Source organism: Eubalaena glacialis, chromosome 16, assembly GCF_028564815.1.
Source record: "Eubalaena glacialis isolate mEubGla1 chromosome 16, mEubGla1.1.hap2.+ XY, whole genome shotgun sequence".
Taxonomy (NCBI): Eukaryota; Metazoa; Chordata; class Mammalia; order Artiodactyla; family Balaenidae; genus Eubalaena; species Eubalaena glacialis.
The window spans coordinates 66704222-66721219 of NC_083731.1; the positions used below are offsets into that span (position 1 = coordinate 66704222).

General features: G+C 40.1%; 1 protein-coding gene across 7 annotated transcripts in view; it reads right to left on the bottom strand.

The window, feature by feature from the left end:
* Positions 1-14551: 14551 nt before the first annotated feature.
* Positions 14552-16998, bottom strand: part of ENOX1 (ecto-NOX disulfide-thiol exchanger 1) — a 612162-nt gene continuing 609715 nt past the window's right edge. For all 7 annotated transcript variants that reach the window (XM_061170742.1, XM_061170743.1, XM_061170741.1 and 4 more), the window contains one exon: positions 14552-15525. In XM_061170742.1, the coding sequence (XP_061026725.1) occupies positions 15394-15525 (132 nt within the window). In that variant the 3' untranslated portion in view covers positions 14552-15393. The remainder of the gene's footprint in view (positions 15526-16998) is intronic.

A 16998-nucleotide genomic window follows, 5' to 3' on the forward strand; every position in this document is an offset into this window, starting at 1 on the left:
GAATATAGTTCCCTGTGCTCTACAGTAGGACCTTGTTGTTTATCCATTCCATATTTCCATCTGCTAACCCCAAACTCCCACTCCATCTCTTCCCCAACCCCCTCCGCCTTGGCAACCACAAGTCCGTGAGTCTGTTTCTGTTTGGTAGATAGGTTCATTTGTGTCATATTTTAGATTTCACATATAAGTGATATCATATGGTATTTGTCTTTTCTCTTTCTGACTTCACTCAGTATGACAATCTCCAGATCCATCCATGTTGCTGCAAATGGCATTATTTCATTCTTTTTTATGGCTGAGTAGTATTCTATTGTGTATATGTACCACATCTGCTTTATCCATTCATCTGTTGATGGACATTTAGGTTGTTTCCCTGTCTTGGCTATTGTGAATAGTGCTGCTATGAACATAGGGGTGCATGTATCTTTTTGAATTATAGTTTTCTCCGGATATATGCCCAGGAGTGGGATTGCTGGATCATATGGTGATTCTATTTTTAGTTTTCTGAGGAACCTCCATACTGATTTCCATAGTGGCTTCACCAACTTATATTCCCACCAAAAGTAGGACGGTTCCCTTTTCTCCACATCCTTTCCAGCATTTGTTATTTGTAGACTTTTTAATGATGACCATTCTGACCGGTGTGAGGTGATACCTCATTGTAGTTTTGATTTGCATTTCTCTAATAATTAGCGATGTTGAGCATCTTTTCATGTGCCTATTGGCCATTTGTATTTCTTCTTTGGAGAAATGTCTATTTAGGTCTTCTGCCCATTTTTCAATTGGGTTGTTTGTTTTTTTGTTATTGAGTTATGTGAGCTGTTTGTATATTTTGGAAATTAAGCCCTTGTCGGTCATAACATTTGCAAATATTTTCTTCCATTCTGTAGGTTGTCTTTTCACCATTTTTTATGGTTTCCTTTGCTGTACAAAAGCTTGTAAGTTTGATTAGGCCCCATTTGTTTATTTTTGTTTTTATTTCTGTTGCCTTGGGAGACTGACTTAAGAAAACATTGGTATGATTTATGTCAGAGAATGTTTTGCCTATGATCTCTTCTAGGAGTTTTATGGTGTCATGTCTTATGTTTAAGTCTTTAAAGCCATTTTGAGTTTATTTTTGTGTACGGTGAGAGGGTGTGTTCTAACTTCATCGATTTACATGCGGCTGTCCAACTTTCCCAGCATCACTTGCTGAAGAGACTGGACTCCAGACTTTGTAAGACTCTCAATTTGACCCTGGCTTGATAGGGGTGGAGGTCTTGGGAAGTATGCTTAGGTGGGTCCACAGAGAATTCACCTTGAGAGGATGCATGCTTTGGTGAATCACCCTAGCTGACAACTGCTGAGAAGCAAGCCTTCTGAATGTGACACCATGTCATGCCACTGGAATCTTCCCCAATTTTGCCACAAAATTTGTCCCAAACTGCTCAAGAATGATGGTTATAGACATACTGGAAGCCTTATAAAGAGCTATAAAACCTCGTGAGTAGAGCAGCAAAAGTAATTGGGGGTAGAGGACAAGCGGAAAACAGAACAGCTGCCTTTGGAAGGTGAAAGGTCTTTCCCGTGAACAGCTGTGAGAAGTCCCAACTACTCACAAGGCTAGGGGATGGAAGGAAGCTCGACACCCCAGGGACATGGCTTGGTGACGGTGGAGGTGGTATCCATTTTTAACAGCAACAATAAAATTGGGATTTTTTTTCCTCATACTCTTGAGCAGTGGTTCTTAGCCAGTAGAGAGGTTACTCCCCCGCCAGAGGACATTTGACAATGTCTGGAGTCATATTTGATTGTCATGCCTGGGGTAAGGGGTGCTGTTGTCATCCAGTGGCGTCTAGAGCTACTAAGCAGCCCGCAGTGCACAGGACAGCCTCACAACAAAGTATCCGACTCCAACTGTGACTAGTGCGGAGATGGAGAAGCCCTGCTGTAGAGGCCCTCCCTGCCCTACGCGAAGGGGAGGCTCTCCTGGTGCGTGCTGTCCGACCGCTGGCAGTAAAAGCATAGGAGGCACATTGCGGCTGTAGGAGAACAGGACTCAAATGTATTTTGGATGTTTCCTCCAAGACAAAGGATTTCATTCAAGGCCGAGTTTGGTGCTACGGGAGCTGACACATCAAAACCAGATATTAGATCGAAGGATTTGAAACCAGTTCACCTCATTGCCTCAGCGTGATGGTGAGGTAAAGCCAAGATGGATTTCATGACAGTGTAATAGCTTCCCTGACAAAGTGATCTTGTTTCTGCCATTCATTTGGTGCTTTCTGTGTGGTCTCCTATGGCTCCAGGTTTCATCTCCCCAGTTAGAGGGCAAACTCAGAGCAGCCAAGGGCTACGGATTCTCCCCTTTTCTGGGCCTCCTGCCATTCCTAACAAAGGGCAAGCCCTCAGGAAAGAAATGTGTAATAAAGGAAAGTCACCACCTACCTCAATGTAGTCCAAAGGGCTGACAATCTGAAAAAAAAAAAAAAAATTAGGACAGGAAGAGAAAAACCATCCTCGGTGATGAACGTTCTAAAATTAGAGTCTGCAGTACAGGTATTGTATTTCCTCAGAATATTAATGTGCCCTCCCTGTAGTACATCATCGGGATTTCATGGGAAAATTAGGAAGGGCAAGGGAAGAGTTTCAGGCTGGAAGGATATTTTGAATATCTTAAGTGACTGAAATAAGCAAATTTAAAAATGAACTTGTTATATTCAGGACCAGATTAATGACAAGGCAGTAAGTTTTACGTCATTTTTATGGTGGTAGATCGGAAGCATCAGAGGATTCTTGTGTCCTAAAGAGAGCTGTTCATCAAAATATTTTCCAGATTCTTCAAGTTGCAAGGGAACATAAAGAATGGTGTTTCCAATCTACCCTGCTTAAGAGGTTGTGACCTGTTCAAGAAAACTTAGTGACAAAGTCAGGAGTAAAACCAATTTCTCAACTGCTAGACTGTCATCCTGTGCTGCTTCACCTGCCATTTGTCGTGGTGCCTGATATTCCACCACTGACAGGTAGGGAGATGGATAGATGGTAGGTGTTTGGTCAGGCAGATGTGGGCATGCATCCCAGCTTTGCTGCGGGGCTTGGTTAGCTTTCCTGACTCTTGGTTTCTCATCTGGGAGTAGAGAAAGTGATAACCACGAGCAGTTTATTAATCTGTGCCACGAAAGTTTCTACGTCTCCTAAAGCTCTTTATTGTAATGCAGTTATTACAAGTTTTCATAACTTGGATGAGCGCTTCTCAGAATGTCATTCGGGAAACACGTGCTCTGCAAGATGTCTTCAGAAGTTTTCTCTGATTAATGTGTCTCCTGGCTAAATAAGTGTCTGAGACACTAGTTAAACCAAGGTAAACAGACATGGGAATTCTCAGAGCCTTTAATAGGTTAATGGGTACCGTGATTCACCAAAAGGATATAATAAACAGCACTTCACAAATTTGTGACTATAGAACTCTTTCTTGAGTGGAATATCTCATAACATCTTCTGGAACATTAGTTTCTGTGGAAGACAGTTTTGGAGTTATGGTAGGTTGATTGCATTGAAGGCCCCACCCCTTGTCTGGGCTCAGCTATGTGACTTATTTTGGCCAATCGGTGGTGAGCAAGTGTGATGGAAACAGAGACTTGGAAAGTCGTTGTGCGTTGAGGCTTGCTACCTTGCTGCTCTTCATAATCATAACCTTAGTCATACACTTCTCTTGCTCCTTCATCATTGTCATGAGTATATGCTAAGGCTGGTCTGCTGGAAGGATGAGAGACACTTACGGAGGAGAGTGGATTTGTCACAGCTGAGGTCATTGAGACATGCTTGCTTCAAGCCAACCGCCAGCCAACTACCACCAGAGACATGGTCCCAGTCAGCAGCTAATTGACTTAAAGTTCATGCAAGTGAACCTAAGATCAGGAGAAATTCCCAACTTAAATCACAGACTTGTAGACCTTGTGAGCTAAATAAATGATTGTTTTAAGCCATTCATTTTTGGGTGGTCTGTTATGCACCATTATGTGTGGCAGTAGAAAATTGATACAGAAATTGGAATGGAAACTGGTATAGAAGTGACGAATGTCTACACTCTGATCCCAACTATTCATTTTATTCACACATGCAGAATATGCTTACCCCCTCCTCCCAAGATCCCTAATGATCTCATTTAATCATAGCATCAGGCTCAAGGTCCAGGGTCTCAAGACATGTAACATGTTCGAATGTGGCTCCTGGATGTAAATTCTTTTTGACGAAGGCCTATGAATGAAAAAGATAAGCTCTTTTACCCCAAACCTAATACACTAGGGTAAGAAAGGACAGGATAATCCTAGCAGACAATCCCATTCAAAAGGATGAAGAATGGAAGTTACATGAGGCAGTAGTTCATAGCAGTTCTGAAGTCTAGTCCTGTGAATGCTGCCAGGACCTCCTGTTCCAGAGGAGGAGAATATTCCTTGATTGGGCCTCAGTTCTGCTCCCTGAGAGTGACTCTGCAGTCCATTGTTTTCTATGGCTCTCTGCTGTACCATCCAGGATACCTTTAGTTATCCACTCTCCTCGGCTACCTCTGCGTGCTTTGAGCAATTTTCTCACCCTCCTTTTTGTTTGTGGAAATGGGGGACCCAGAGATTTTCCTACTTTTTCAACAGTCTCAGTTTCTTTTAGTATAAATTGGTACAACTCTTGCCAATGCAGTACCCACAAAGTTTTTGTGAGTTTCTTACAAATCTGATGAGCCAAAAGCAAAACCTACAATTCTTTTAGAGCTAGATTTCTCTCTAGACTTAATTACTGTTATTTGGGCAAGTCAGGTTGCTGTGGGGCAAGGCTCTTAAGATTCCTAGCAGCCCTTTTGTCTAGCTTAGAGGTTCTGCTAGGTTCTGCTTGCTTTCTTTCAGAAGTCATAATAAAAGGTCTTAAATGCTTGTTTGGATCCTTGCCCCAGGTGTTATTTTACTTTGAGAATCTTTTGCTGACTGAAGAGACTAGAGATAAGACACAATTTTGTTTTCCAACCAAGAAGTTATGGTCCTTCTATAGTCCCTCTAAACTTGCTTACACACTGGTTGGTTATTTCTTGAACCCTTCTCTTTTCTTACAGGAACCTTATCAATATGTAGGTAGTGAGAGCCACTGATACGTTCAACATTCTGCCTGGAAATGTTATTACTCAAATCCCAAAGTTCAGTAGGTACATTTCCTGTCTTTTGAATTACCAAATGGCAGTTTTACCAGGTTTTTTTTTTTTGCTGCTACATAATCAATGTTGCTATTTTTCCATCCTTCTATAGCAGTTGTCTCATTACTTTCCCAGCCTCTGCCCACTTCTTGGTCTCAAAGCCAATGCCACATTTTTTACTTTTTTGTTATAACAGCACCCTAATTCTAAATCACAATTTCTGTGTTAGTTATCTGTTGCCACAAATAATGCTGCATAATAAGTCACCCCAACATTCAGTGGCTTAAAACAACCATTTATTTAAGCTCACAAGTCTGCCGACCAACAATTAAGGCTGGGGACTTCCCTGGTAGCGCAGTGGTTAAGAATCCACCTGCCGACGCAGAGGACACGGGTTCGATCCCTGGTCCGGGAAGATCCCACATGCCACGGAGCAACTAGCCCCGTGCACCACAACTACTGAACCTGCGAGCCACAACTGCTGAGCCCACATGCCTAGAGCCCGTGCTCTGCAACAAGAGAAGCCACCGCAATGAGAAGCCCGCGCACCGCAACGAAGAGTAGCCCCCACTCACCGCAACTAGAGAAAGCCCGCGCACAGCAACAAAGACCCAATGCAGCCAAAAATAAATAAATAAATAAAATAAATTTTTAAAAAACCCAATTAAGGCTGAATTACACTTCTTGTCTTTGACATGAGATCAGCTGGCTATCAGCTGATCTAGGGTGGCCTTGACTCAGGCCACTTGCCTCAATTACTTATATTATTCATCCTCCCGTAGGCTAGCCTGATATGTTCTTATAGCCATGTCAGAGTGCAAGAGTGCACAAACCCAGTCGTGCAATAGGGCAAGCAGAAATTTGCAGGTGCTTGTCAAGCTTCTGCTAACATCTCTTTGGCCAAAGCAGGTCAAAATGACCAAGTCCAGAGTTGGAATGGGAGTAGATTACAGAATTACAGGGAAAGAGGAGTAGATACAGATTAGCCATTAAATAGGGCTGTTAATAATCTCCATCTGCTATAGAAATTGTTGCTGTAAATATAAGATTTCCTGGGTTAGAACCTTGCTCCAGGGCCTCCCCGGAACAGGGCTCATTGATGTCCTCATGGGTTAGCTAGCTCAGTTTCCTTCCCTTTTCTGACTCTTTCGTAAATTTTTTGGAAAGTTTTCAAATCCACCTACATTTTTTGCCAGTGTCATCTTTTCAGAGTACGTTTCATATATTTATTATCTACAGTGGTTAGTGGCACCTTCTCTTATTTGTCCTAAGTTAATCATCCTCCTGGGAAGAGTGAATAGCTGATAGAAATAGAAGGAGAAGAGGGAAGAACCTCTTCTTCCAATCATTTATTTAGCTCACAAGGTTTACAGGTTTGTGATTTAAGTTGGGAATTTCTCCTGATCTTAGGTTCACTTGCATGAACTTTAAGGGGCAAAAATGATGACTGAAAGCAGAGATGTTTGAGTGTCAGTATAGTTGTTTCTGTGTAAATGTGGCTACATCTGTGTACATTTGCATTGTGTATGATATACACACGTGTGTACATGAAGTTTTATTAGTGTGTGAACATATACATATCTGTGCACATGTGCATTCGTGCCTGTATATATGCATAGTGGTGGGTGTTCCTTCCCAGTTTATTAAAATATTCCACTATACTTGACCTGATAAATCATGAGACAGTGAGATGAGCACTTACAGGGCAAAGCCTTATGGGAAGAGAAGGAAACAGGAGTCCAAAGGGGGGTTATAAGAACAAAGCAGGAGTTGGGTGCTTCCAGGTTTGAGAAATTTCCAGTGGCAGTAATGAGGATTTCCTCACCCCTTCTCCTCCCATGTTTTTCCTTAAACCTGGATGCTGGAGAAATATGAGGTAAAACATCCATGTTGCCTTTCCATAAAGTACTATGAAGCAGAGAAGCACAAGATAGATTTTATCCCTTCTATTCTCCCACCAAAATGTCCCCTCCTTACTGGAGATCGAGGACCAGGGATAACCTACCTAGTTCTTCCTCAGTCCCAAGATTGGGATGTTCTGTTTCCTTTGAAATATTTTATATTTGAAAAAATACACCAGGTTTGTCTTTGCCAAGACTGTCTTCCAGGAGGTCTGGTGTGAGTTCGGAGCTTTCCTGGTTCTTCATTGATTTCATGAGTCCCTGAAACCTCCCAGTGAGGCCACAGGAATCTGGAGTTCTTCGGAGGCCTCGTTCTAGTTCCACAAAGTCCACCAGGCTCATGGGACTGGGGGAGATTTCCGGTTACGTTGTGTTAAAGCATTTGTTATCCCAGGGAGGAATCAGGAAGCTGAAGCCACTTGATATGTTAGTGGTGACCTCTGAGGGGATGTACTTTCCAACTGGCAGTGGCTGTGAGGCCATGAGATTGAAAACGTTTGATAGAAAACGTTTGCTAAATTCTATGAACTTAGATGACCTGGTAAGACCCAGATAATGGATAAAATTACAGAAAGACCCTATGAGACAGCTTGTTACTATTATCCCCATTTCAGAGATTTAGTCACGTTCCTATGATCACTCACCTGGAATGATTCCAGAAAAATGCTCTTGAATGCCTCACTATACTGTCTCTATGACCAGGCAATCTACTCCTTCCATGGCCGAAAGGCTGAAAGCTTCATTTCTCAGCCCGTAGAAGCAAGCAGCGATATATAAAATACTTGACTGTAGGTTGGCAGAGTCTAGATTTTGCTGTCTGTCCTCTGCCACCCACAGTTTGATTGCATACCAGGCCCAGCACCACAAAGCCTTTTCTTTGGCGTACATTGAACCAAAGTTACCGTTATTGGCTCAAGGAACAGATGTTGAGGTGCAAAGCCCTTCCCAGTTGCTGCCCAGCCTTAGGAAGTGACAGTTATCCTCACCAAGAATTCATAGCACTTTCTATTTGAAACTTGATTTACTGTCATAAAAATGATGCATGATATGTTGATTTGATGTAACAATCAATGCCTGTTTAATAAACCACCCACAGTGGTGTTCATACATTATCTCCGCCTGAAGACAGTGTTTGACTTGCCAGCCCATATTTCACATTCTGTATCAAAAAATACTAGAGGGGCTTCCCTGGTGGCGCAGTGGTTGGGAGTCTGCCTGCCGATGCGGGGGACGCGGGTTCGAGCCCTGGTCTGGGAGGATCCCACGTGCCGCGGAGCGGCTGGGCCCGTGAGCCACAACTACTGAGCCTGTGCGTCTGGAGCCTGTGCTCCGCAACAAGAGAGGCCGCGACAGTGAGAAGCCCGCGCACCGCGATGAGGAGTGGCCCGCCACTTGCCACAACTAGAGAAAGCCCTCGCACAGAAGCGAAGGCCCAGCACAGCCAAAAATAAATAAATAAATAAATAAATTAATTAATTAAAAATGCAACTGCGGGGGGAAAAAAAAATACTAGAGAAACCAACCCTCACTTAGGCATAAACATATTCAAAGGCAAAAGATTTATTTATTGATGAGCGCCTCAACTTGACCAATTTTTAGCTTTTTCCATTCTTCTTGGAAAGAAGAATGCTTTCCAAAAAGAGATTGCTACCAGATGTCGTGGGTTACATAGCACTTGCTCAGATGAAAAGCATATGAAATGGAATATACCGGTTTCTGATTCAGTCCTATTCTTATCTACACATAGCTCTTCTTAAGTGAACCTGACAGTGTTGGGGTTGATATTAAGGCAGACTACTTTAGTAAACAAGAAAAAGAGTTTTACTACCTGCGGTAGCAAATGAGCTTTATATAGAAATTTCTTTGTGCAGGGGAAGATATTACAATTTTCAACACACAGTAAATATATTTGCTAGATAAAAAAAAAAAGCATTTCATTACATGCAATGCACTTTCTATTGTACATTAACCACTTTTTTGCTTTGTATAGAAAAGTACCATCTTCTACTGTAAAATGTTTGCAATTTATTTTGTGAGTCTGTTTTTCCCGTGAAGTAAGAACATTCCATTCCATAGCCCTGTACAATACATGTACATTATAAAAGAGGTGAAATGTGCATTAGAAACGTCTGAGCTTTATTGTTTGGGTGTCTGTACAGTTCTGAGAGCAGGCAAACAGAGTTAAAATTTTGGACCCAAACAGCTTATTTTATTAACACAACCAGTCTGTAATTACTAGATTTACTGGAGTCTTTTACTTTGATACTCTCAGCAACTGTAATAGACATGTATGTTCTCTAAAATAATACTGTTGCATGTTCCAGCTACAACTATAATTTTTCCTGACAGTGTTTCTGCTGGGTTAAAGCAAACATAATTAATACTTTATTTAATCCTTGCATACTGTATACCAAGTTGACCATCATTCAAAATGGCAGTTGCCCAGAGCCATATAGTTTCTTCCCAGTTGAATGTATATGACCCTGATTACTGTTTGTTGGAAATATGCGAAATAAGTAAAAAGGGAGTTGTAACAAAGAATTCTGGCTCTAGATTTACTCCTTGCTGAGGGTCACTGTGACGGTGACTGCCCATTTGCCAATAAGAGTTGTGAGAGTCTTTGCAGGTTAGAGAGTTGCAACTATTTTGCTTATGTTGGTCTTAACGTATTTAATGGACTATTGAACATATTTAATGGACTATTTGTGGGGATGATGCTTATACTTGTCTTATTTTATTCGTATGTTTAGAAACATATTGACTATTTATCCCTAAAGACAGGAATTGGCTAAGAGCAGGGAAAGGACTTGCCTGCTTTGCTTGGGATGATATATCTAAAGTACTGTTTCTGAAGAAACCAACGCCTTCAGTCTCCCTGGCTCTGATTTGCGTGCTTTATGCATGCTCTCTTATTTAATCATCACAGCGATCCTCCGACATAGGTGTTAACATTACCGTATCATGAATCTGGGACTAGCACCTCACTGGGTTTAAGTAACGAGCCTTAGTCACAAGGCCAGTGAGGGTTACGGCTGGGACTCAACTCTGACACAGACTGAACGCTCTCCTACATAGTATGAGAAATTGCTAAATGTTTGAAGCCCAGAAATTAAAAAAAAAAAGAATCCACTAGAAAGCAGAAGGGGGAAATTAGAGTTGGTGGAACTAGAAACACAGTATTTTTAATGATCTAATATATAAACACATTCATTGTAAATTAACTCTGAAATGTTCATGTTTGGTGTGCTACACATAAAAGTATAGTTTATTCAGATACTAATGACAGACTGATTGAATATACATGTGAACCTTTTACCATTTTGATATAAAGTGAGCCAAGCTATAAGATTTTAGGAGTCTAACATCTCTTTATTTTCTCAGTTTATGAGGAGAAACTATGAGCATTATGGTAAAATAGTTCTTACGTTTTCAGGATAAAACATCTTTTATTGAGTGTAACAAACACAGCACCCATTTTTAGAAAAGGGAGTTAAAAAAAAACCATCAAAGTAAAACATCCCCAACCCTTACCAAGAAAAAACAACTTGTCACATACCATATTTGTTGCATGGATGTTTGTTTAAACAGTCTCGTTTTCTACACAATTACTGCCAACATTTTCTACTTTTGTCATTTCTTTTTTATTACCCTCAATGAAAATGAGAGGTTTATCAAGGTGGAAGCAAACTTCTGTACACTTTCAAATGTTGTTTTTGATGTGGTATTTACTAAAAGTATCTGAGTACTTTCAAGCATAGACAACTGACTTTTCCTTGCTCCAACAGAAGAAGGATACTTAAGCCAGCCGGAAGAGTTCTCATACAATGGAATATCATTCAGCCTCAAAAAGGAATGAAATTCTGACACGTGCTACAACATGGATGAACCTTGAAGACATTTGGTTAAGTGAAGTAAGTGAGACAGAAGGACAAATACTGTATGCTTCCACACATATGAGAGACCTAGAATAGGCAAATTCAAAGAGACGTAAAGTAGAAGAGAGGTTACCAGGGCTTGAAGGAGGGGGGATAGGGAGTTATTGTTTAATGGGTACCGTAAAATTTGTTGGGGATGATGATGAAAAAGTTATAAATATAGTGGTGTCTGGTTATGTACCATTGTGAATGTACTTCATGCCACTGAATTATACCATTACGAATGGTTAAAAGATAAATATTATGTTATACATATTCTTCCACCAAAAAAATTGTTTTCCAAAAGGCAAGAATGCTGCCAAGATCTTACAACTGAGGGAAAGAAAGTTCTAGCCTCTATTACTGGACCTAATATCTCAATATGTTCTGATTCAACAAATTCAGAAAATTCCTGTGTGGGCTTTGCTTTCATGCATTGGGTTCATTCAGTCAATAAATACTTAAAAGTCATGGTATGTCGTGTCAGTCTGAGGGACTAGAGGGGTGAGTGAGGGAGGTCTCCAGCCTGCAGGACGTGGGAGAGACAGCTGCATTCATACATGGTTAACACACAGCATTAGGGCTGCAGTAGAAATATACTTAAGTAGTAGTGGGAACACAGGAGAGGAGATTCCTGAGGGGATCAGGGCTTCATAGAAGAGTTAATAATTGACCTGGGTTTGACCTTTAAGAAGGAATTGGGTTGCTTTTTGTATTTCAGTAGTATGTAGTACATTGTCATTCACGTTGTCTGTCTTGGAATCTTGGATCTAAAATATTTGCAGCCTTTTCAAATGCTTTGTAATTTTTCCTTTTGTGTCTAAGCAAACTGGTCTCTGGAGGCAGGAAAACATCTTGGTTCCTTCTCTGTCCTGCTTTCTAAATATTTATAAGTAAAACCACTTTGAGAAATAATTCAAAGTAAGCGAGACATGCTTGGATCCCTCAAAGAACTTGCGGTCTAATAGGGAGATGAGGCAAAGACAGCTGGGCAGTAAATGCCTTAAGAAATTGTCAATGTGGGATGGCCGTGCAGAGGCCGGAGAAATGACATCTGGGGAATGGAGAAAAAGCTTCACGGCTGAGGAGGGTCCTTGTGCTTTCCTCTTAAGGCTGTGTAGAATTTTGACAACTAGATGTGAGTAAGGTCTTTTCCTTCAGATAGAAAGATATGAGCAAAACCAGAAAGGCAAAAAATGTTAGCTTTACTCAGGGGAGCAGTGAAAAAGCAAGCCAGAAAGCCCTGTTGGGGCCAGGGTACAAGGATGTCCAAACTTTCAATGCTCTGCTTATTCTCAGAATCCAAGAACAATGATTTGTTATTGGGTAGATTTAGGAGAGAAAGGCCAGAGTTTTCCCACTTGTACGCACGTGCAGGGGATGGTGGAGAATAAAGGAGAGTAAAAGCGGTGATCCGAAGGTACTGCATGGGCCTCGGGCTCACAGGAGGAGTGGGGATAGACTGAACTAGAAGCATGATGTAGTGAAAAGAAGAACGTGTTTTGGAGTCATTGGGTCCTGGTTTCAAATCCCATATTCAGAATTTTCTAACTGTGCAAATTGGGCCAAATTGTTAGAACTTCTGAGCCTCATTCTCCTTGTGTGACCAATGAGGACAATAATACTATCCTTGTATAGGGTTATCCTGAGATTAGGGAGGATGGGGTGACAGACATATGTAGACGGCCCTCAAAGGTACCAATGTTAGTTCCTTCCCCAGGTGATCTCTAAAGTCCCATCTGAAACCAGAATGTGGGTGAGATAATTTAGAAGTTTTTTTTTTTTCCTGCAAAAATAAGTTATTTGCACAACTGAAGAAGTTAGGAAGTGGTGTCTTTTTGTCAGATCTAAAATAAGGTCGCACCAACTCCTTTTCCTAATCAGAGCTCTAAGCTAGGTTTACCCTGTGCAGTGTATCCTTCGGCTAAAGTGACTACAGGCAATACTTGAAAGTATGAATGCACATTTGAAAACATCTACCAGACTTTCAATTTGCAGATAGTCTAGATTGTGGTACCTCCCCTTGTGTCCCTACTTTATAACTGCCACTTCACAGAATTCGTTTTTTCTAATTATTTTTCAGGTCAACCTCTTAGGTCTTCTATTTTACAGTAATGTTATCTGTAAATGAGGTCGTCTCCTTTCCGACTGTTGTATCCTTATTTGTGTCTCCTGACTTTTTTTTTTTGAAGTCTTAAAATGTTCTCTCATGTTTTATTTGATATTTTTTTCTCTTTCTCTTTTTTTTTTTTAACAAATTGACACTGTGTACAAAGAGTTCAAGTGGCCAGTAAAACTATTGCTTTAAAATTGTTGGCTTTACGTAACAGAGGTATAGTTTGAATTCACATCAGAGCTTTCCAAAATGGCAATAGTACAAGCATATGACTTTCTCTAGTATCCAAAACCTGTTCTGGCTTTCCTTTGGCTAAGGAATAGAAAACTAGACAGCCTTCTAAAGCTGCCACAATTTCCTAAAATGCTTTGATAAAAGTTGGCATGCTTCATTTCTCTTGCTTACCCTGATAACACTGGACTAAACAGAAAATTAAGAGAATTCAGTCAATAGTAACTTAAACAGTAGCTAGCTCGCTCTGGATAAATGTGTCAGGATGATGGTGGTAGTGGGCATTAACAGGTGGTAATGGGAAGGCCTCTAGTATTTCAACATTTAACATGACATTGATATTTAGTTTGAATCCCATAGCTCTGTTGTCACATCTTTCCTGTTACGTGGCTCACATCATATAGACACTTTTGGGAAAATGTCTTTTCCCCATTGAACTATGAGCTCATTGGGGGCGGGAGGGGGTGGGTCCTTTCTTACTCAGCTCCATATTCATGGTTTTAGCACTGAGCCTGAACATAACATATGTGTAGATATTTATGGGAGGCATGAATAAGAACCTTAATTTATCAGGGCTCAGTAAAAAGAGCCTGAGGACAATAATGTCCAATAGGGAATTATGAATGTCTTTTCAGAATTTCAAAGAACATTCACTGTTCAGCTGTCTTCCTAAAAAATGTTTCATTTAAAATTAATCAATATCTTGAATACTTGTCTTTTTAAAATAATTTTTATGTAAGGAAGCAGGAAGGAGATACAATTTAAAGCCCTATTCTACTTGTAATTAAAGAAGGGAAGCCCAAATTCTCTCTAAACTGTTGGTCCAAGTGTGAATTCTTTAATTCCTTTTCTAACTTGTACGTATTCCAGAAAACATACAAATAAGTAAATCCAGGAATTAATAATATTAACTAATTGGCTACTTTGTTCCTATGCATGAGGACACAAAACAACGGTAAAATTTATGTTGATTACATTTGGATGTCATATCATCTTGGTATTTTCAAATACAATCTATCATCTATTCTAATGCTGTATAATCTCCTTTTCTTAGTACTTTGCACTTTATGATTTTTATATATTCCTGTTTGAAATAACGTTTTGTCTCAAGGTCACTCATGCATTTATTTAATCATTTAAAAATTATGGTCTGTGAGATGGGACTGAATAATGTGAAAAATATTTCTTAAGGAAGAATGAAAATATATCAAAGAACAATTTGCAAAACCAATATGGTAGAAGTCATATTTATTGAAAAAAATTAGTATCTTCTTTGCTATAAAATTTGTAACAGGAATATTTACTGAATGTTTATTTTGATGCAGAAACCTGAATTTTATACCAAGTACAAGACCGTAGCACTAGTTTTTCTTTTATTTACATTTTATGAAAATTGTTATGCAGTCCATGTTAAAAGAACTTATGATGGAGAACTGTTACATTAGAAAAATAATATTCTTGGTAAAGCATTCTCAAGGAGTCCAATCACATCTTCTGCCTCTTCAATAAGGCAAAAGTCCCTAGAACAGCATATAACTTAATTTACAAAATACAGTAACTGTTCAGACACATATTCAAGTTTTCTTTTGGTATGATTTTTTTTCCTCACTGTAGAATTACTTTTCTTTTCTCGCTTTTTTTTTTTCTTTACTAAAACAGAAAGACTTTCAGGAAAATGTCATTGAATGATTTCAGCTATAGATTACATATACAACAACTCTGTAGCCTAGCAACAACCATTGCCACACCATCATCAACTTTAAATATTTTACTTGGTGAGCTATTCTCAAAGGTAGCATATTTTAAGGTTTTGCCATCATGACTGTGGAATCGTTGGTTTTCATAGCAAACAGATCTGTCACAGTATGAAGCTTTGTTTGTTTGTTTTCGGGAACTGGTACACAATTACATTTCCACTCACAAGAGAACGCCACAGATGCAACTGAAGTCAGGCTCTGATGGCTCCATAAAGGTCCTGTGCTGGACCAGCCCCAAACCTCTTGGGTTCACGCTGCACAGCCCTGACTGGGTTTCAGGCAGTTTCATATCCAGAGACTTTGCTGCTCTTCACAGTTAGGTAGTTTTAATTCCTTCAAAGGCACACAACTTCCACCTTTTTTCCAGCGTTGCTCCCACGCCTGTGAATTCCTGTTTAAACATGCGTGGCAACCTCATCAAAAGCATTTCGATTTCATTTGCAGATATCTGTTAGAATAGAAAGGAAAAAAAGAAGTCACTTTTGGGAAACAAGGAGGCAGGGGGTTGAGTGAAGACATGCTTTCCCAATGAGACAAACATGTAGTTTCCTACTAGGCTGTAAAGTAATGTTCTTATAAAAGGAGCCCAAGTTAAAGGGCTGAATGTGATTAGCTTCATCATCTCCTGGGCAGCTGGTGGGAGGGGGGCATGAGACAAGTGGGTGGAAAGTTTCAGGTTCACCCTTCATATGGATGACTACCTTACTGACAGCACCATGCCTGAACAGCCCTCCCTAGATAGATAAAAAAGGAGCTGGGGTGGGATTTAAGACGGCTCAGAGCAAACTGATCACGACTTGGGGAAAGCTACCATTCCTCTGATACAAAGGGCAGCACTTTTATCTAACTTGGTGAGGGCCAGAGAGCATGTGGGTGGCTTTCTTGCCACCCTAACTTTCTCTTCCTTTAAGTTTCACAGGGCCCAGAAGACCATAAAGGTTTAGGAATAAAAATGAAACCCAGCACCCACAGCAATAAAAGTCTCAATGTCCATCCAGTCATAAAACGCAGGTAGGTTTCTTAAATGCAGTTTTTTTTCTTCTCCCAACTTTTATTACATATATTTTTATACCAGTAATTCATTTTTCCTTAAAGAACAAAACAACCACAACCCTTTTACTCTAATGCAGCCATTGCTCTTTTTTTGTGTGTGTTTGCATCCTAATCCATGCATATATATATAGGGATCTCAAATAGCAAGTTGACTGAGATCCTGGAAATGGAGGTCTGACATTTCTGTTTAAATTCCATATCATACTATTGTTATGATCTAAATGACCCTACCAAGATAGTTTCTCTAAGTAAGTCTCAACAAGTGGGGATGACAACATTTAGTAAGGATGTGTGAAGACTACTGGCTTAGCACAGATTTGGGCACATAGAAATGTTCAGTGAATAAGACCTCATTATTTTTCATGGTACAATCACTGGATGGATATCATTTTAGAGTCTGTACTTTACTTTCCATTTAACAATTAAGAGAGACCAGGGACTTCCCTGGTGGTCCAGTGGTTAAGACTCTGCACTTCCAATGCAGGGGGTGTGGGTTCGACCCCTGGTCAGGGAACAATGATCCCACACACATGCCATGTGGCCAAAAAAAAAAAAAAAACCCAATTAAGAGAGACCAAACAAACAAGTGATACCACAGAAATACAAAAAACCGTAAAAGAATACTATGAACAATTATATACCAACAAATTGGACAACCAAGAAGAAATGGACAAGTGTCTAGAAACATACAACCCACCAAAACTGAATCAAGAAGAAACAGATATTTCGAACAGACTGATCACTAGAAATGAAATAGAATCTGTAATTAAAAAAAGGGAAAAAAGCCTCCCTGCAAACAAAAGTCCAGGACCAGATGGCTTCACTGGGCAATTCTACCAGACATACAAAGAAGAACTTATACTGATCT